This window comes from Myxine glutinosa, chromosome 2 (genome assembly GCF_964187855.1).
Source record: "Myxine glutinosa chromosome 2, kmMyxGlut1.1, whole genome shotgun sequence".
NCBI classification, from domain to species: domain Eukaryota; kingdom Metazoa; phylum Chordata; class Myxini; order Myxiniformes; family Myxinidae; genus Myxine; species Myxine glutinosa.
In genome coordinates, this window is record NC_136262.1 from 70,073,495 (window position 1) to 70,095,940 (window position 22,446).

At 46.1% G+C, this 22,446-nt stretch overlaps 1 protein-coding gene across 1 annotated transcript in view; it reads right to left on the reverse strand.

Moving 5' to 3' along the window:
- The window catches only part of NEO1 (neogenin 1), a 389,738-nt gene that overhangs the window by 33,529 nt on the left and 333,763 nt on the right, over positions 1-22,446 (reverse strand). Inside the window, exons 23-25 of the mRNA XM_078773416.1 lie at positions 6,086-6,184; positions 2,493-2,666; positions 1,820-2,053 (exon numbers count right to left, since the gene is read on the reverse strand). Coding sequence (XP_078629542.1) covers positions 1,820-2,053; positions 2,493-2,666; positions 6,086-6,184 — 507 coding nt within the window. The remainder of the gene's footprint in view (positions 1-1,819; positions 2,054-2,492; positions 2,667-6,085; positions 6,185-22,446) is intronic.

Sequence of the window (22,446 nt, forward strand, 5' to 3'; positions counted from 1 at the left end):
CTCTAAGCTGTCTAGCCTGGGTTTGAATCCCGACCCAGCTAAAAACGGTCATCCCATTGCTTCACAGGCAGGGCGATTCATCAATGTACGTGCAATCGCTCGGATGGACGTGAAACGGGCAACCCGTCTGCCAGCATTCGTTGGTGGACATCAATACTCCCCATGGTGTCTTTCGCGAAGAGTAGGCGAGCCATCGCCGGTACCATGAACAAATTACAAATTTCCTGCCCTAACGAAGAGAGGGCACTGCATCAGCAGCACATTTGCACCCTCAGCCAATGAAGTTACGCCGCAGCCTTGTGCTGCATACAAACGAAGATTCACTAGAGTAGTCATTTGGCTCAATTGAAACAGACAAGTTACCTGGATCAGTCCAGCATTTGACTGACCAGCTTGCTTCATTAGCACCTTTTTTGGTGTATAACCCATGGTGATATTCCTAAATGAGAAGCCATGAGAAATGTCTTTACCTTTCTCAGAAAATAGTGTCTCTTTGATCTCCTATCTGGTTAATCATCATTGATTACGTTTGCACACTCTGCTCGCACTCTTTCAATTCAACTGCACTAAGCAAGATTTACAATATAATTTAATATGTTCAATTACAATCCATCATATTTTATCATATTGATTAGAGGTGGTTGAACCCATTCATTGTACTGTGACGGCACAGCTGCTTCAGGTGCTGTGAAATCAAAAGCCATTGCTTGCACATCAATTCACCATGATACGGTTGTGTGGATTGAACAGATAGCAATAGAATGAAACTGAAATTAACACCTAATTTGGCCTCAATGTAAGATTGCAACAAGAAAAATCGAGAAAATAAATCGAACATAATCAACAAGCAGCTAAAGTTGTTGCCGCATACAGCAGGCTTCGAGGTGCTGCGCTTTGCTTGCAAAAAAGAATAACTTTTGAGAAAAGAAAATAGTTCATCAGATTGTTGTCATATATCTTTATCTTTCAACTGAAACAACTTTTTCTCATTTTGGACTCTATAATGTTGTGCTTCTTCCTTAGACATTCCAGTTTCCATTACCTCCTCCACTGTTTGCTTACATATGGTTCCTACTCTACCCACTGGTCTTCTACTGTTCATCCTGCTTTGTTATATTAATTATTTTCACTAATCTTTTGTCCTCTATTGTCCTCCTCTATAACTATCCCTGTATATCTCTTCTTTTCCACAAAAATAACTTTGGAGTGTCAGAGGCTGTTGGAGCTCCTGGCTTTCCTATTGCTATGTCTTGTTATTTTTCCATCAAATGTTACAATGGAAAAGCTATGGAAACTATTACCAATGGTTTGAAATTATGTCTTCATATTTTTATGTGTGGCATTTGTTCTTCTTGTCAGTTTACAGATACTGTATTATTTCACTTTTTTTTCTCACTGTCAACCCAAATCTTGGGTTATGTCTTCCATCTCAAATACCCATGCAGTATAGATTTATATCATATCTACCAACAGTAGTACTACATCATCAGAAAAATCCAGATCTTATACAGCTTCGTCACAAACTGTTGCACATTTTTGAACACTATCCATTGCATTAAACTTAATCCGATCAGGTAATACAGGTAATATGTTGTCATTTATACATTCTGGATTTGATTTCGATTAATTGGGGGTGCTGCATTATGGAGCATACAGTCCTTCAAAAGGAAATCAATCCAGTTGTCCCATTTTCAATCACGAGGACATCGTATAGATTTTAAAGAATCTTACCACATCCTTTATAATAACAGGTTCTTGAGCCAATACCCCAACATCTAAGTGCAATAGGATGACGATGATTGCATTTCTGTTGACTGACCTGTGTGGCTGAGCGCTGGAGACGAACTTCCTACGGAATTATCTCCAGTTGGTCCCGGGTGTGCAGACACAATGGGTACAGCAAAGCTCTTGAGAGGTTGGGATGGTCTTCCCAGTGACGTCACCACAAGGCGGCTTGACTCTTCGTCGATAGACCCTCCAGTTCCAGAGCTTTCTGGTTCTCGAGAACTACCTGAACTCATTGCCTCGGTGTTATTTGCTGTGTGTGCAGAATCTGTATTCACGGGGAAACATGAAGGAAATGCACATTGAATCAAAGATGTAGGTTGGGTGGAGGGTCATATCTCCAAATTGAATCGACAATATTTCCACACAAACCTCCACAACAGAAGACCAGCAGATCTCTTCTATAAGATTATGTCTTAGGGAAATAACGTTTGAGGCTTCACAGAGACATGAATATTTCTACAGAATATGTCAGATGCTCTGCAGTGCCAATGAATCAAATATAACTATCGGTGGCTGATGAGTGAAAGACCCATAAAGCAGCATAGCTAACCAACCTGCCTTGTAAGGTTCTCTTATAAGGTCTGAAATTCAGTTTTAATGGTTTGGCAAAACCATAATCTCATTCTCAAAAACCTTCAGATGAGAGCAAATCGTTTTACAAGTGATCTTAAGGACTCTTGTCTGTGCTTGTCTGTGCAACCTACCCTTACTGCAATGTCTGGGTGATGGGCACGTCATGTACCGGCCACCACCACATCTGGATAGACGAGAGCTAGTGCGAGATGGTGGAAATGCCCTTGAAGGGGCCATGGAAGAGGGAAGTGTAGGGTAGTGATTTGGGGGCTTCTGTGCTGGGAAATGACCACGCGAGTGTGCAACTGTTGGGAATGAGGTATGAACAACAATGAAATATGGAGAAGGAAGGACATGGAAACAAAACATGGCATGGATCAGCAGCATGGATTGAAACAGTAATGCTTAATACATGGATATGAAATGAAAATGGAAACTTATAGGATGCTGATGAAATAAAAAATCATAGATAAAACGAAATATAACAACACATGGTTTGCATGCTTCCGTCGGTGCAAGTATTAGATGTAAATTAAATAAAATAGAAAAGGCTAGAAAGCATCTCACAATGCAATGCTTTGTGTCCGCTTTGTACTCGAACTAAACTTGACGAAAAAGACAGTTAAAAAAGAATTGTACATTTTATTTACGAGTACACACACTCCCCATGGAAGCAGCAGGACGGGTCATGCTATTATCCTCTGTGGGATATATAGATTAACAGTAAATCTAGGTTCATCCCCTTCTCTCCCCATCTTGTCTTCCGCTCCCTCTTTTTGTATATTTTGTTTGTCTGGTTGATTTGTTTGTGAAATAAATGTTAGCTCTTTCACGAGCCTCGATTCAGTATACAAAAAAAAGAAAAGAAAAAAAAAGCATATAATGTGTTGATGCGATAAGCATATAATGCCTCAATGATTTCGGAATTCCTTCAAGTTTATTTCAGTTTTGTGTTAAACAGTGGTAGCGACTGTTTAAAAAGGCAATCATACGTGTTTGTGGTTTATAATATTTTTAACTTCCGGTAGAGGCTGTTGCTCCCACGAAAACGCCATGATAAGCTATTTATAAATGTTGACTCGAAGTTTGTTAAAAGAGGAAAAACCCCTGGGGGAGGTGGGATATTATTGCTATTAATATTGTTTTGCAATAACATTAATATTATGCTATTATCATTAGTTTTGTTATTAAAAGCAGCCTTGGAAAAACGCAATGACAAAGCTAACTTAGCATGGATATACACCTCAACACGTAACCCCATTGACAGGAATGGTGGGGAAACCCCGCTCGGGGGAGAAAACCCCCTTGGGGAGGGGGGCAAATGATTGCGCTACAAACTTCATTGTGTAACCCTTTGTCCTCCTGTCAAGTTTGGTTGAGATTGGATAAGTAACGACAGAATGTATTGCAGTCAAAAAATCATCAGACAGACAGACAGACATCCGCCAAATTGCATATTTTAGTATGATGACTAGTGGGCACCCGTGGGGAACCCACGGGCATGGACGTGTGTGCCATTTGGACATCTTCATTTAGATTCTGCAGCTGCACCTGCACATTCAGTTTTACAAAATTGCAACATTTAATTGTGACGAATGTCAACAAATGGCAAAGTCCTTGGGGAAAAAAGTCTTATGGGCGGTGTATACACCCTTCTGTCCGACGAAAACCAAAATGCCTATTTTCATTACAGCATACATGATATAAAATCGATCGGTTCGATGGATGTGCGGAGTATCGTTGAGAGAGAGGAAGACAAATGATGAATTGCGAAAGATGATGGGAATATTGCCTGTGATTGATGCTGTGAAGAGGAACGGGTTGAGATGGTTTGGTCATGTGTTGAGGAAGGATGAAAGTGACTGCTTGAGAAGAGTGATGGAAGTTAATGTAGAAGGAAGTAGAAGACGGGGAAGACCGAGAAAGACTTGGCTAAAGATGGTGGAAGAAGAAATGCAGGCAAGGGGGTTAACAAGGAGAGATGCAGAAAATAGGGCAAAATGGAGAAGATTGTCATGGGGACCGCAAGGCTAACCCCCGCTCTAGCAGGGAAAATGGGCTTAAAATGCATGTTGTATACATGATATAAAATGAAATTTTTTAAATTAAAGATTTCAAATAAACTTATTTAAAGTTTCCGTACACTTCAATTATTTATGATCAGGTTGGACAAACATTGGCCCACCTCTCATCTAATGTAACATGATTCCCCAACAAACATGCACACCTCACAATAAATTATGTTCAATTTATGTCAAGTAGTGGGACATATACAAACCCCATCGATGGAATGAATGTAAGTTTAACCAGGATTACCTTTACTTCCGTAGAATAATGATGAATGATGATGATAACTTATAAAATAAGAATGAAGAAATATATCTCTCGGCAATTTCCCGTCTGTGTTATTTGGGCGGGGTATGATAGATCGTGCCGCAAATTTTTAATATATCTCGGCAATTTCCCGTCTGTGGCGATACGTGAACAAAACTCCACCCCTCTCTCCACATTGTTGACTTTTTATTGTGACTACGTCTAAATTAAACATTTAATCCAAACATTTCATCATCTAAATTAAATTACATTTGATCTAAATTAAACGTCTAAATTAAACAAACATAAACAAAGTCGCTAACTGACTGTCATCAAATTGAAAAGTTTGCCGCGAATTTTTAATATATCTTGGCAATTTCGCGTCCGTGTTATTTGGGCGGTGTATGATATATAGTGCCGATCTCGGCAATTTTCCATCTGTGCATTAACTTTCATCGAATTTTCTTCCCGTTTTTTTGCAACCGAGTCTAAAACCATGTTAGCGACTGTGAAAAATGAAATGAGATATCGAATTAGAGTTGAAATAAAACTGTGAGAGAGAGTAGGAAACCACGGGCCTAACAAAAGAGGCCTCAAAGCTATGCGAGGAAACAAAATGGTGGAGATTTGTTTTTGAAGGCCCTTGCAGAATGGGTGGAGCTACTCCCTCAACAGGGGAGGCCACACCCACAGACAGATGCACATACAGACAGAATCACCAATGGAGAATATTATATAGATTTGTGTTCTCCATATTCTCATAACAAAAGTTTGTTGAAGATTTGATGCCAAAATATGTTATGGCCTGGACACACACACACACACGCACACACGCACGCACGCACGCACGCACACACACCTGTATATATTCCACATTCTGAAACACGCATTTGGAGATAACAAACCAAGATACATACAGAAGCGATCACAAAACCCCGTCTCCTGCTAAGCAGGGAGGATTGAGAGGTGGGGGGGGGGGGGGGGGGTGGGGGGTGGGGTTGTGCTAAACATAGGCATTTCTAATGGGATCATGACAGATACATTCGTTTTCTTTTTTTAAGGGGAACTCTGGAAATTGTTCATTGATTAAAAACTTTAAAGAAATAATCCACACGAATGATTGCAGAATTTCACTGTACAGTATATGAATAACTTTTAATTTAACTCAATAGTTTGTCAACCACACATGACAAAAGAAAACACAATGAAAGTGTGAGACTTGATTATTCCACAGATGTTAAAATAAAATGTCTCAGTGGGTACATATTTTTATTTACCTTAAGCTTGGCTGCATTTCTCTCAGCCTTTTGTCTCATTATCTGTACCAAATTTCTTTTGAAGTTATAACTTTGACAATGAAGTCTGCCACAAGAGTACCTTACTCATTGATCAAAGGGGTGCGTATACGTACGGAGGGACTGAGAATCAGCTGGAATGGTGACTTTTCCTCTGATGGCATGGCGGGTGGTAAGAGAACGATCAATTGTCCCAATGCTGCCCTCCATTTCCCCTGCATTATATATTGAAAGCACTGGTCAGGATGAACACTTTAAATATTGACACACTTACAACACAGCGATGGGCACGGTTACATTATTTCATTAATACATAACGCCAGCCATGTAAACCCGAAAAAGCATTCTCTTGCAGTTCTGATGTTAGCCTTGCTAATTAGGGATGGTGTGGAATTATGTAATGTGGGAATTGGCCTAAGGAAGTACCTTGGAGCAGGATAAAAAAAAAGCCACCTTTCGAGGCCATTTTCCCCGCTGAGCAGGGGTTGGCCTTTTTTGGGCACAGTGGTCTCCTTTTATTGAGGCAATGTTTTATGCCCGGGTGCCCTTTCTGACGCCAACCCTGTTAGTCGCCTCTTGTGACGCACAGGGAATTACCAGTGAACTGGTACTCAATTTGCCGACCTTGGAAGGATGACAGGCTGAGTCAACCCCCCTAGCGTTAATTCAGCGATCGACCGGGATTCGAACCAAGGATCCTAGGTTCCCAAGCCAGCACCCAAACCGCTAAGCCAACACAAGGCTCACCTTGGAGCAGGATAACATAATTATATATTTTCAAAATTCCAGGACAAGGTTTTGGACATGCAAAGGACAAAAATGTTTTAGTTCTGCAAGCTTGTCATATGCATGCGTGTATATACAGCATGAGTATATATATATATATATATATATATATATATATATATATATATATATATATATATATATATATATATATATATATAATCGTTAGATTAAATAAGACGCGGACGTAGCTTCAGGACGTCGATCTTTAATTGTCGACAAGCTTTCGACCAACAAAGGTCTTCCTCTGAGTCTACAAAAACAGCAGGCATGTATATCAGTCAGGTATGTATGGTGATATGTGTGTGAGATGTGTGATGTGTGTAGAAAATGCATACAGAAGGAAGAGCCACGCCAAAGTTCACTCACCAGCCCCAAGTTCAACGGAAGTGATCGTTTGCGTTACGGTCACTTCTGTTAGGGTGCACGTGCATATACAAATATAGAGATATACATACATAAACACACAAGCATATATTCATATCCCATTTATATTCATATAATATATTTATATATTTATATAAATGACATATAAAGGTAGAGTGAATGAATGAATGAATGATGAATGAATGAATGAATGAATGGGTTACGGTTAACAATTTGATTGGGTTGATGTGGGAACATGCTTTAGTCATCAAAATTTATGCCATGAGGGACTTTTGTCCGAAGTTTGTGTATCCAAAAGGACTCACGTTTCAGAATCGTGGTGTGTGATCGATTTGTGATCGATTGTGATTTTGTAGACTCAGAAGAAGACCTTTGTTGGTCGAAAGCTTGTCGACAATTAAAGATCGACGTCCTGAAGCTACGTCCGCGTCTTATTTAATCTAACGATTATATATTCAATACAAATGAGACGCCCTGCTCGTACTTTGGAGTTTCTACTATTTCTTACAGTTATATATATATATATATATATATATATATATATATATATATATATATATATATATATATATATGGAGAGCTGTTATTCCCCTCCCCCTTTGTTAATTCTTGCTGCTCTACCAATTACCAAGTATAACCAATTATATGTTTTGTTTTGACTGATTGCTGTATTCTTTTAAAATACTTAGTCCTTTCTTGTGCATTGGGTATGTGTAATACCCTAATAAGGAGTTCTGTGCTTGTGAGCTCTTGCCCCGTGTTGGCATAATCCCTTGTTCCCCTTTTTGGCCTTGGTTGCAGCTGCTATCTCTCAGCCTCCCACAAGACTTTGCCAATATCCTGTAGGCTGACACATTTATGAGTGTCCACTCCCTTTGTACTTCCCCAACCCAAGCCTCTATACAGAAAGTTGTAAACATGTTGCCACATATTGCTGACCATCTCCTTATCTGAGCTAACCCATGAGTAACCTTGGATGAACTTCCTTTAACTAACTGAACAACAGGATGGGACTAATGGTGGGGGGACCAATGAGCCCATTCTTTCTCTGTATCTTGTGAGCTAAAGCCACACCCTATATTCTTTATATATAGCAAGTTTAAATCGAATTATTTCAGAGCACCTTGTTGTAGTGTTGGTCATTTCGTGAGCTTCAAGCGACATTGTGTTTTCCGCAAGCTTGTGTAAACGAGTTCTAATAAATATATCCGTTGCTCCTTTCTCTGAGTCCTCTGAGTCCCAAGTTCTAAGTCTCATTCCGACAAATGGTGGCAGCGGTGGGATCAGTCTGTGCAGTCCGGGACGCGGTCCCAGGCAAGTGAGTGGTGAGACCAGCTGGCAATTGATCCGGGTCAGGTGAGCTGTGGTTTTCTTTTGTTTTTTCCTTTATAGCCTGGGGGTCAGTCCAAATTGTAACCCACTCTCTTGCTCGGATGCCGTTTGTTCCGTTCCCTGCTCGAACCTGATCCACGAACCTAAATTTAAATACGGACCGTTTGGGTCCCGGAGCAACTGACTGTTTATGGACTCGTCAGGGTAACGTTACGTAAGGGGAAGTGCCCCACATTGGGCGCCCGAGGGTAAGGGGTAATAGATCTCTGGGTTGTGAGGGTAAGGATAAGGGCGGCGTCCCAATCCGAGGACTACCCGGGAGACATTGGAATTATAAGTAAGGTTAGAAGTATTATAAGGGCGTAGGACGCCAGGAAAGTAAAGTAAGGATAGGTTAGACAGCTGTGTAGGCGGGCGAGCCTCTCAGGAGTAGGTAGACGGCCGTACATCGCGAGGCGGGCGAACCTCACGGGTACAAGGCTACGAGCCTCTCAAGAGTTAGGTAGACGGCCGTACATCGCGAGGCGGGCGAACCTCACGGGTACAAGGCTACGTCGGTAAACTAAATTTGCTTAGGATGGGTAATAAGACTGTAAAGGCAGGTGAACCTCTCAGAAATACCCCAGCATTTTTCATGTTTAGGAGGTATGGCTATGACGCTGCGAGACCAGGGAAGTCATGGGTTGCACTGACTAAGGATCTAGGTGAACCGTGGCCCGAAGGAGGGTCTTTTGCGCTGGAAAAATTAGACGCGTTGTATGGGGCATTAGAAAAGTTAGAACAGGACACGAAACACTTCCCGCCTGACTATTGGAAAGTCTTTGGTTGGTGGAAGGAAGAAGCGATGAAGCGACACGCAAGGTCGATACAGGCCAGCTTGGCCGGTGAGGTATCAAAACTCAAGGGCCTGAGGAAACAGGCGAATAAAATGCAGGATGAAGCGGTTAAAGAATTAGAGAGGCAGGCCAACGCGCAACTGATGCCGCTCGTTGAAAATCCAGACCCCGCGGTAGGGGAGGTAGTAACCAATCTACCCTCCCCAGCCCCAGACCTAAGCCCTGTCCCGGGGTTTCAGGCGCCACCTATCCTTTCTGCGCTCCCGCCACCACCTCCCTGCAACCCCGCTACCATCGCGCCCCAGTTACCCCAGGGGCCGATACCCCACGGCACGAAGGTCGTTACCCCCCAGAACCATCCGAGCCAGGGAAATCCGTTTGCACAGCTCGGGGCTAACGGGATAGACAACGGGACCGACATCGCAGGGTTCCCGCCACCAATGGGGCAGGACAGGTTATACCCCTCGCTGGTAGACTATGATGGGAACGTCACCCCCTGAACCACCGGAATGTCTAGTTTATACCCCCCATTGAAGGAATGCCCTGGATTAACAGAGGGGGAAAAGCTGTGCCCCCTACAAGTTATCAGAGTTGATGCAGCAGGTCATGGGGTTCGAGAAAGGGTACCATGGAAGGAATCCGCCTTAACGGTGATGCGGGAAAGGATTCAACATTTGCTCATCGAGGACCCACGACAGATAGCACCGACCATAGCGATTTGGATCACATGCGAGCATGGCGATTGTGACTTTCGAGATATAACCCATATGGGCACTTCTGTGCTCCCACCCAAGGTATGGGATAAGGCTAAGCAAAGAGCACAGTGGCCGATGGCAGACCCAAGGGCGGTGGGTGCAAACCCCCAGATAACACAAGTGCAATGGGGTGATCTAAAGGTCCGGCTGCTAGAGTCTATTGAGCAGGCGCTGTTGCCAGCAGGAGGTCCGGATTGGGGAAAGATCGGGGCCATAAAACAAAAGGCAGGAGAATCAATTGGGGATTACAGGGAAAGGTTGGAAAGGGCCATCGCGCGCTGGGGAGGACTGGGCCCGATGCTGATGACAGAACTACCCAACCCATTGGTAAACCAATATTTAATAGAGGGGCTTCGGCCGGCATTAAAGAAACAGGTACAGTCCGTCCTTTTCGGCTGGAAGGGAATGACCACCAACGATTTATGCGACAAGCTGGAACAATGCCCGGGCTCCTCCTTAGAGGAGAAGAAGGATGTTAAGGAGGAAATATTGCAAATGTATGTCCAGGAGAAACGGGCTCAACTTAATCAAAATAAAAAGGGGGATCGGAGTCAGAGCCACATACGCGATCAGTGCCAGAAGTGGGGGCCTGTCCGGGGTTATGAGGACCTCGGGAGGGGGAGTTGGCCTTTTTATAGGGGCCAATCCCCCAACGGAGAGTGGGTCCACCATGAAGGCAACGACTGCGATGGTTGTACTGACCAAGACCATGGACGAATTAACATGGACGAGATAAGACAACAATGGACAATACCACCCCGTCTTCCCCCTCCTCCTCAAAACCCTCAAACTTGGACCGTACCAGGGCCCCCTCCCCAAATTTGGTATCCACCAAGACCCCTTCTCCAAACCCCTGGACCACCCCCAAATAGTGGGATGCAGAATGGACCGAGGGGGACCTGGGCCCCGCCTCGGGGTCCGCCGCAATGGCAACAAGTAAACCAGTCACAGTGCAGTGGGGGCCGCCAGACCGACGGCTGGGCGGAAGGGGTGCCGTAGAGGGACGACCTATGCCCTCTGCACCGCCGGTTCCGCAGGAACCGTGCTTTTATTGCAAGCAAATGGGACACTGGAGACGTGATTGCCCAAGTGCTCGTAAGGGGTTTCCGCCCCAGGACAATAGAGGGGCCTATTGACGGGACGCCGGCGGGTCGCCCAAGGAGTGTCCTCTTTTGACCATGACACCGGCAGAGGAACCGACCTTGACGCTGGACGTGGACGGACGACAACTAGAGTTTCTTGTCGATACAGGCGCGACCCGCAGTACAATTAACGAGGGGCAATTGCCATCTTTGCGCCCCACGGCGAGGAACGTTCAAATAATGGGCGTTTCGGGGTTACCCCAAGCGCTTCCTATTTCGGAGGAAGTGCGAGTAACATGCGGCCCGCTAGAGGCTAAACATGCTTTCTTGATGACCACTACCGCCCCAACAAATTTGCTGGGACGGGACTTATTGTGCCGATTGGGCTGTCAAATTTCATGTACAGAACAGGGAGTTTTCGTAGATGTCGCGGAATCTAAACACGACTCGTTGATGATGGCATTGTCTCGTCCCGGCCCCACCGCGTATTGGTGGCGCTTGGACGAAGGGGCTCTGGCTACTTGGACGCATATCATAGATAATGTGTGTTTGGACAGTCCAGTCCTGCGAGATTGGCTACAACTGCACCAAATTTCGATAAAACATTTAAAGGATAATCCACCCCATTGCACGGCGTATTACGATGCAAAGGGCGAGGACGAGGATTATCGAGAGAAGGTTAAGGAAAAGCTGGGCGAACGCACGCCTCTACACTTATCACGGATATGGATCGGCTGTGAGGGGATAGGTATCGAGGTAACCCTATCCGCGAGTCAGCGTGCGTTGACCCAATACCCCGAAGGAGCGGCCGCCCATGTTACCCTCACTACTGCCAAGGGGTGGCCACCAGAAAGTGTAGGTTGGATGGTGGACGATTACAGGGAGTTCCCTTACAACGTTATTGGTTCAAGAGGGGCCGCTGGACTGTGAGACGGCTCAGTAACGATGAAGGGTTCTCGATTGACATTAAGACACAACTGAGGGATGGAGTGTTCGAAGAGGCAGAGTTGCCCCCTAAGGGCACCTATGCCATGAGGGCAGTGCTAACGGACCCGGGTGAGTCAGATTACCTCCTGGCGGAGGTGCCAGACAATTTATGGCCTCAGAGCGACGATGAGGTTGGACGAATGCGAGACGCCGAACCTTTAGTGATATCAGTGCAGCCGGAAATGCGCTTGCCAAACGTGAAACAGTATAAGCTACGACCCGAGGCCGACGTATGCATAGCACCGGTAATTCAATCCCTGGTGGAGCAGAAAATTATCGTGGAAACTAACAGCCCATGTAATACACCAATTTTGCCAGTGAAAAAGCCGACGAAAGACAAATGGAGGTTTGTACAGGATTTAAGGGAGGTGAACAAGGTGATACAAGGCATACACCCACTAGTGCCGAATGGAGAGACCCTTATGATGTCAATTCCGCCGTACGCAACATATTTCACAGTTATTGACCTTTGTTCTGCGTTTTTCTGTGTGCCCATCGCGGCTGAGTCACAATACTTGTTCGCTTTCACCCATAGGGGGCGACAGTATACTTGGACAGTACTACCTCAGGGGTTTTCAGATAGCCCCACTCTGTTTTCCCAGGCGCTGCATCGCGACCTGGCGGATGTGGAATTGAAGGGAGGGTCAGTGTTGTTGCAGTACATTGACGATTTGTTGATTTGCTCCCCTTCTAAGGAGGTGTGCGAAAAGGATTCCATGGCCCTATTAAAGGCCTTGGCGGCCAAAGGCCACAAAGTAGGCAGACCAAAACTTCAATTTGTGCGGAAGGTTGTAACTTACTTGGGACACGCCATTTCGCATGGGAAACGAGAATTGGATGCTGGACGGGTGACCGCTATCATGGAGATGCCTCGCCCATGCTCGCAACGGCAAATGCTGCGCTTCCTAGGTATGACGGGATACTGCCACACCTGGATACTTGATTTTGCGCTGCTGGCCAAGCCACTGTACGAGGCGACCAAATCAAACGCCCCGGACGAATTGGTATGGACGGATGAATTGAAGCGGTTTCGTAGGGCTGAAAAAGGCGTTGGTCACGGCACTGTCATTAGGACTCCCGGATTATGCGAAACCATTTACCCTTTACACTCACGCCGTGGGAGGTTTCGCCCAGTCAGTTTTGACACAGACCCATTGGGATAAGGAACGGCCGGTGGCCTACTTTAGTAAAAAGTTAGACCCGGTCGAACGAGGGTTTCCGGTGTGCCTGCAAGCCGTGGCAGCGGCCAGGTACGCAGTAGAAAGAACAGCAGACATTGTTATGAGACACCCAGTAACGCTACGGGTACTGCATTGCGTCACTTCACTGTTGTTACAGCGAAGCACACAGCATTTGTCTAACACTAGATTAATGCAATACGAATCCGCACTGATCACTGCAGCCAACATCACGATCGAACGTTGCACGACACTCAACCCAGCCTCACTGATGCCCACCCCTGAGGAGGGCGAACCCCATGTGTGCGCCGACGTTGTGCAGTTAGTCTCCACGGTGCGATCAGATTTAAAGGACAATCCTCTAGACTACCCCGACTGTACATATTATGTCGATGGATCAGCTAGGCACGCATGGGACGGGTCCCTGTTGTCCGGGTACGCTGTGTGCTCAGATAGCGAGACGGTAGAAAGCGGGCGTCTTCCACCTACATTTTCCGCACAGCAGGCGGAGCTGTGCGCCTTGACCAGAGCGTGCAGCTTGGCGGAAGGCCTTGCCGTCAACATTTACACAGATTCGGCCTACGCTCACGGCGTAGTCCACGATAAAGGGGCCATCTGGAAGATGAGAGGTTTTCTCACATCTGCCGGTTCAGTGATAAAGAATGGCGCGTTGGTAGAAGGGCTCCTCCGAAGCATTTTACTTCCCCGCGCTATCGCGGTAATTAAATGTCGTGGCCACCAAAGGACGGACACCGACGTTGCCCGGGGCAATGCAAGGGCGGACGAGGCGGCAGGAAAGGCCGCCAACCAACAGATAGAACGCAACATGCCGATGGTGACACGAGCAAAGGCGACATCCGCACAGATTGCTGACATACCGACTGTGGGACCACCCACCACACCAACTAAGGACGATATCATGAATTTGCAAAGCGCTGCGCCGACGGCCGAACACGAGGACTGGCTCAAACGAGGGGCGATACGCCCTGGGCCAGGGGAAATGTGGACCCTTCACGAAAAACCTATAGCACCCCAGGCCTTACTGCCTTGGCTGGCACGCATGGCACATCAAAATGGTCATGTGTGCCAGGGGGGGTGATGGGACAGATAAACTACACTTGGGCGGCACCAGGACTGTCACGGATTGTATCCGAAGTGTGCCGATCGTGCGTGGTCTGCCAGCAACACAATAGAGGGGCGCCGTCGAGACATGCACATGACGGGGGACGGCCCCCGCCAAGTGGGCCGTTCGCAAATATCGAGTTCGATTTTACGGAATTGGAACCAAGCATGTCGTTTCGCTACGTGTTGGTAATCGTAGATACGTTCACCAAATGGGTCGAAGCCTACCCATGCGTCAAGTCCGATGCCCCGACAGTAGCGAAGCGCCTCGTGTGGGATTTTATGTGCAGATTTGGCATCCCCCAGATAATTTCGTCAGATCAAGGGGGCCATTTCACGGCGCAGGTGGTCAAGGGCATCCTGAAGGCGTTGGGCGTTAAACAGTCCTTCCATTGCGTTTACCACCCACAGTCATCGGGACTTGTGGAACGAACGAATAAGACTTTAAAGAATAAACTAGCGAAACTTTGCGCAGACACAGGCTTGAAGTGGCCGGAGGCTCTCCCGCTTGCATTGATGAGCATCCGTTCCACCCCGGGTCGCACTATGGGCCTTTCCCCCCACGAAATATTAATGGGACGACCTATGAGCTTGCCCGTTTCAGCACCAACGGACATGTCCACCCTTGCTTTGCCGGTGATGGATGACATGCTTTTGAGATTTTGCATAGGCTTGTCCAATGTGGCACGCAGCATCCATGCTCGAGTACGAGAGGCGCTGCCTGAACCAATAGGCCACACCATCCACGACTTCCAAGCCGGCGACTGGGTGCTCGTAAAGCACTTCACCCGCAAAACTGCTTTGGAGCCACGGTGGAAGGGACCATTCCAGGTACTACTGGTCATACCGACGGCAGTCTTCTGCGAGGGTAAACCTTCGTGGATCCACGCCACCCATTGTAAGTTGTCCATTCCCGCACCACAAGCCACACAAGACACCGCACCTCACACTGCTGAAGACAATGCACCGTCTAGGGCACTACAGTCTGCTAAGGGCGGCGATGATGGTCATGGTGATGGGAATTCTGGGTAGCTGCCTCAAACCCCCTGCCAAAGATAGGCTCTTGCACTTTGAGCTATCGAGAAAGGACCTCCCCAAGTACCCAGGACACGACAACTATCCAGCATTTCCCCTCTACCCCGTCAAGTATATAACGGCTCGCTGGGGAGACAAAGTAGCGGTGAATTGCTGTAACTTGGAAACACGCTTTAAGTGGTTATCTGTAAGATGGGTGGAAGCTATAGTGGTACACAATAAGACACCACAGGCACGCATGACAAGACCACGCCTAGTCCTGTCTAAGGTTAGGAAAGTGGAAAATGGAACATACACTGGGCACATAAGCAGTCGATATGCCCCAGGATATCGATGGGGCGAGGGCATCGAGAATACTACCCTCTTATTGCATAATACCCCCATTGGCCCGGATACAACAATGATACTTGAATGTGGAATATGGCCCCCTCGCACGCTAATCCCAAATGGAACTGAACCCTACTTCCGACCTAGTTGCGCCGCCTACGTCATTAAAACCCCGCCTGCCCATGAAGTAAGAAGGAAGCCAGAGGAGAACACATACTGGAAGGTCGCACGGCATATGGCCACAGTACAGAATAGGACACGGTGTTGGATGTGTATGCACCTTCCCCGCACCAGCATAGCAGGAATACCAATGGTAGTGTTACCCCTATCACTCAATGATTTGTGCTCGAAGCCACGAGACACCAAATGCATTAGTACAACCCTGACAAGCCAAGGTTCTGACGGAACCGCGTGTAAACGAGTTTTTCAGTACTCCCCCCCCCCCCCCCATCCAGTCCCGACACTTTGAGGAACGTCCGGCGCCGGTTTGGGTCAAGCCGGCGAGGGGGGCCCTCTGCTTAGAAGGAAAGGGCCAAGTAATGGTAGGCAAATCCGTGTGTAGAGATACCCTCCCCGCGGACCCTAGGGAAGGGAAACACAGGCTGTTAGTGAATGTTACAAGTTCGCCCTTACATAACCTCACACACCTCCAGTTGGCATGGGAAGGGGAAAACGGGACAAACACTATCCCAGGCCTTCGCACTTGCATGACCACCCATTTAGTGGCTCCGCACGGGACCATGTTTGTATGCGGGAACAAAGCTTACCCGTATTTACCTGATAATTGGGGAGGAATTTGCTATTTAGGATCAGTTTTCCCAGAAATGGAAATGCGACAACACTTGCATAATACCCCTGCACTCATAAGGACACAACGAAGCACCTATTGGCACGACGACGACACCACCACCTTACACGGCGCTGATTGGGAGAAAGCCGTTAGTTTCTTCTTCCCATGGGCTGGGACGGTCATGAACAGTTACCGCATTGACAAAATTGCGTTAATCTTAGAAAGGGTGGCCAACGACACCGCTACAGCACATGACGAAATGTTGGACACGGTTGTCCACCTGCGTACAATGGTTATGCAAAATAGGGTTGCGTTAGATATGCTACTGGCAGAACGAGGAGGGGTATGTGGGATAATTAAGGGTAGATGTTGTACTTTTATTCCTGATCCTTCACAAGGGGTCAGTGCTGCTATTATAAGGTTAAGAGAAAGTGCTCATATATTGACAAAGGATCGAATGGATCGGGAAACCTCCCACCAGTGGCTTACTGACTGGTTCAAAGGATGGACAGGTACGATAGTAAAGTGGATATTGACCGCTTTGGCAATAGTCCTTGGAATCGTGGTCTGTTGTGTACTAATCAAGGCTTTCCTTGCGTGTGTGAGAAAGTTTACCACAGGATGGACACTGAAGACGACACCAGAACAGGCCATGGTGATGATCGATAAGCTGACCGTGGGTCCAGATGACACTCCGGCCGTCGACGTGACTGCAGATCGCGGATCCTGGAACGACGACCCGAACGAGTCACTGGACCGCGACAATGAGATCTCCGCTTCTGAAGATTGTTATTCCGTTGTTGATGTTGCCGATAATGATTTTGATTACACAGTTGCGGACCTCAGAGCATTTCAGGCTGCCAGGACGCCGATTACTCTGGACACCAACATGTCGCATGCAGACGCCAACGAGTACCTAAGGGAGACCTCTCGTTTTTTCTCAATGTGTAAGGCTATGACTGTTGCTGGCCGCCTACGCCGCAGGCCTAAGCCACCTGAGAATAATGTTACTGATGATGATTCCGATGATGATGTGGGCCACTTGCAAGGGTCCCCGACTGATGTTTATGTCTCAATGCAGGCTTTGCCTCTTTATGTTTCACGAGCTCACCTTTATGTCTCACAAGCTCACAGTGAGTCAAACGTCACTGACCCAATCCTGGATTTGGACCCAACTGCAAACCCGAGTCTGGATGGTGAGGAACTCAACATTGGAGATACTCTGAGTTCCGAATCTGATTGTCTTGACGATTCGTCCATGGATAACGGCGGTGGAAGCAGCATCGCCTCGGACGACCTCGACTTTGACCCAAAGGAAGTTTCACTCCCTCCTTTGGACCGTTATGCTTTGTTTTTTGGCCATAGGTTTAAGCCACCTGATACTGATGACGTTGTGTCTTCCCCAGATCACCAGCATATAAGAGACCTCATGAACATGAATATCGATTGAGCACTGAAGATCTACAAGGATTGCACCTGGTAAAGCTTGGTCGAGCTCCAGTCGGGGGGGGGGGGGGGGGGGAGTCCTGGCCGCACCTCTGTGGACGAAGGGTGGGTCGGGAGATCCTCCTGGGTGTGGACCCCGGCAGAACCAGAGGTCTTTGTTGTGGATTTGACACGCTATTCGATCTTCATGCCTCTACGGTCTCACATCATACACCCACCTACACCTGACTTACATCATACACCCACATACCCGCGGATCATCCTGCTGAGTGCGATGTGTGGTACTTTGGGTGCGGGACATGCTCACTGGGCTGCATTCGCGTGGTATGCTTAGTGACACTGCGTATTTCACTACTCTTGGAGGATTTTACATGCCATTTGATCACCCTGCCTTTACGGACTTACATTGCATACTCACATACAGACGCGAATCATCCTGCTGGGTGCGATGTGGAGTGCTTTGGGCACTACATGCTCACTGGGCTGCCTTCGAGTGATATGTTGAATGACTTTCCTGATTTGTTTTGTTTCTGCTTTGTTTGAAATAAAGGCCTTTGATTGGCTCGTAGATAACGTTGTATCTTAGATCCAAAAGGGCGGTATGTGGAGAGCTGTTATTCCCCACCCCCTTCGTTAATTCTTGCTGCTCTACCAATTACCAAGTATAACCAATTATATGTTTTGTTTTGACTGATTGCTGTATTCTTTTAAAATACTTAGTCCTTTCTTGTGCATTGAGGATGTGTAATACCCTAATAAGGAGTTCTGTGCTTGTGAGCTCTTGCCCCGTGTTGGCATAATCCCTTGTTCCCCTTTTTGGCCTTGGTTGCAGCTGCTATCTCTCAGCCTCCCACAAGACTTTGCCAATATCCTGTAGGCTGACACATTTATGAGTGTCCACTCCCTTTGTACTTCCCCAACCCAAGTCTCTATACAGAAAGTTGTAAACATGTTGCCACATATTGCTGACCATCTCCTTATCTGAGCTAACCCATGAGTAACCTTGGATGAACTTCCTTTAACTAACTGAACAACAGGATGGGACTAATGGTGGGGGGACCAATGAGCCCATTCTTTCTCTGTATCTTGTGAGCTAAAGCCACACCCTATATTCTTTATATATAGCAAGTTTAAATCGAATTATTTCAGAGCACCTTGTTGTAGTGTTGGTCATTTCGTGAGCTTCAAGCGACATTGTGTTTTCCGCAAGCTTGTGTAAACGAGTTCTAATAAATATATCCGTTGCTCCTTTCTCTGAGTCCTCTGAGTCCCAAGTTCTAAGTCCCATTCCGACATATATATATATATATATATATATATATATATATATATATATATATATATATATATATATATATATATATATATATATATATATATATATATATATATATATATATATATATATATATATATATACAGTGGAACCTTGACTTACGAGTTTAATTCGTTCTGTGACCGAGCTCGTAACTCAAATTGCTCGTATCTCAAATCAAATTTCCCCATTGAAATGCATTGAAATGCTATTAATCCATTCCAGCCCGCCAAAAACCACACCAATTTTTTTTTAAATATACAGTATATATAAAAATATCTCGCGCTTTATATTTCACCTGTATGCAGCATACAAGTTGGCAGGATGGCCTGGACTGGAGGTACGCACACTTGACTCTAAAGTCTAAACTGTCCAGCCTGGGTTTGAATCCCGACCCAGCTATAACCTGTCATGGGTGAATCACAGGCAGGGTGATTCATCAATGTGTGTACCGCTAAACTGGGCGCCCCGTTTGCGTCCCATTAGTTGTTGGATGTTAAGGATCTCACCGTGTTTTCCACAAAGAGAAGGCGAGCTATCGCCGGCACTCTGAACAAGTTGTGGCCTGGCATGCTCTTCTCCTCTGCCGTTATATACGTCCTCCTCGGCACCTCGCTCATGTTTTTCGACGATTGCGTGTTTTATATCCAAGCACAAGTTTTATATAAAACACGACGATTGCGTGTTTTATATCCACAAGTTGTGGCCTGGCATGCTCTTCTCCTCTGCCGTTATATACGTCCTCCTCGACACCTCGCTCATGTTTTTCGACGATTGCGTGTTTTATATCCAAGCACATCATCCTCTTCTTCTTCTCAGTACCGTGTTTTCCACAAAGAGAAGGCGAGCTATCGCCGGCACTCTGAACAAGTTGTGGCCTGGCATGCTCTTCTCCTCTGCCGTTATATACGTCCTCCTCGACACCTCGCTCATGTTTTTCGACGATTGCGTGTTTTATATTCAAGCACATCATCCTCTTCTTCTTCTCAGTACCGTGTTTTCCACAAAGAGAAGGCGAGCTATCGCCGGCACTCTGAACAAGTTGTGGCCTGGCATGCTCTTCTCCTCTGCCGTTATATACGTCCTCCTCGGCACCTCGCTCATGTTTTTCGACGATTGCGTGTTTTATATCCAAGCACAAGTTTTATATAAAACACGACGATTGCGTGTTTTATATCCACAAGTTGTGGCCTGGCATGCTCTTCTCCTCTGCCGTTATATACGTCCTCCTCGACACCTCGCTCATGTTTTTCGACGATTGCGTGTTTTATATCCAAGCACATCATCCTCTTCTTCTTCTCAGTACCGTGTTTTCCACAAAGAGAAGGCGAGCTATCGCCGGCACTCTGCACAAGTTGACGGCAGAGATACTGTACGTGCACGTCAAGATAACCACGTGACCGGAACCCACCTGGCGGCATAAACTCAAAATAAAGAAACATGCGAAAACAAAAATGCAGCGCTATACGACAGAGATACTGTACGTGCACGTCAAGATAACCACGTGACCGGAACCCACCTGGCGGCGTAAACTCAAAATAAAGAAACATGCGAAAACAAAAATGCAGCGCTATACGACAGAGATACTGTACGTGCACGTCAAGATAACCACGTGACCGGAACCCACCTGGCGGCGTAAACTCAAAATAAAGAAACATGCGAAAACAAAAATGCAGCGCTATACGACAGAGATACTGTACGTGCACGTCAAGATAACCACGTGACCGGAACCCACCTGGCGGCGTAAACTCAAAATAAAGAAACATGCGAAAACAAAAATGCAGCGATATACGACAGATACTGTACTTTCACGGAAAGATAACCACGTGACCGGGTGGCGAAAGCTCGTAACTCAAATCTCGGCTCGCATCTCAAAGCAATAAACCGCCCGAGCGACGGCTCGTATCTCGAAAAACTCGTAAGTTGGGGCACTCGTAAGTCAAGGTTCCACTGTATATATATATATATATATATATATATATATATATATATATATATATATATATATATATATATATATACATACAGTCATGTGAAAAAGTAAGTACACCCCATGTAAAGTTTTGACTTTTTCAACATATTTCAACATACAGCTATTTGATCTTCATTTCAACAATATTGACAGATAAAGGTGATATAATATAACAAATATCATGAAACATTTACATTTTGTAGTCCATTGTATAATTTAAATGAACAACAATGCAAATTTCGCATGTGGAAAAAGTAAGTACACCTCTACATTTATCACAATTTCAAATACGAAAAATAAGAATCAGGTGCACCAGATCAGGTGCAAATGATTGGCACATCGTTAGAGAGGATCTTGGAGGAACCTGTCTCATTTAAACCTCAGACATTTAGTTTGGTTTGCTCTTTGTTGTTGAAGTGTGTGGCGTCACCATGCCTAGATCAAAAGAGCTCTCTGATGCCTTCAGAAAGAAGGTTATAGATGCCTACGAGTCTGGGAAGGGATTTCAAAAGATCTCCAAACAATTTGAAATCAATCATTCGACTGTCCGGAAGATCATCTTCAAGTGGAGAAGAATCCAAAAAACTGCCAACTTGTTCAGGCCAGGCCACCCCAGCAAGTTCAGCCCGAGAGCAGACCGCAAGATGCTGAAAGAAGTCTCTAAGAACCCCAGAATGTCATCACGGGACCTACAGGTAGCTCTGGCCACTGTTGATGTCAAAGTGCACGAGTCTACCATGAGAAAGAGGCTGCACAAATTTGATCTACATGGGAGGTGTGCCAGGAGGAAAACCTTTGCTGTCCAGAAAGAACATCAGGGCAAGACTAAAGTTTGCCAGTGAACACCGCAGCAAAGACCAGCACTTCTGGAACAATGTGCTCTGGACAGATGAGTCAAAGGTAGAGCTATTTGGCCACAGTGCCAGAAGACATGTTTGGCGAAAACCAAAGACAGCATTTGACCACAAGAACCTGATACCAACTGCCCTGGTGTTGGGCTAGCGGCTAGGGTGCCGGCTTAGGATCCAAGGATCCTGGGTTCGAATCCCGGTCGATCGCTGAATTAACGCCAGGGGGGTTGACTCAGCCTGTCATCCTTCCGAGGTTGGCTAATTGAGTACCAGTTC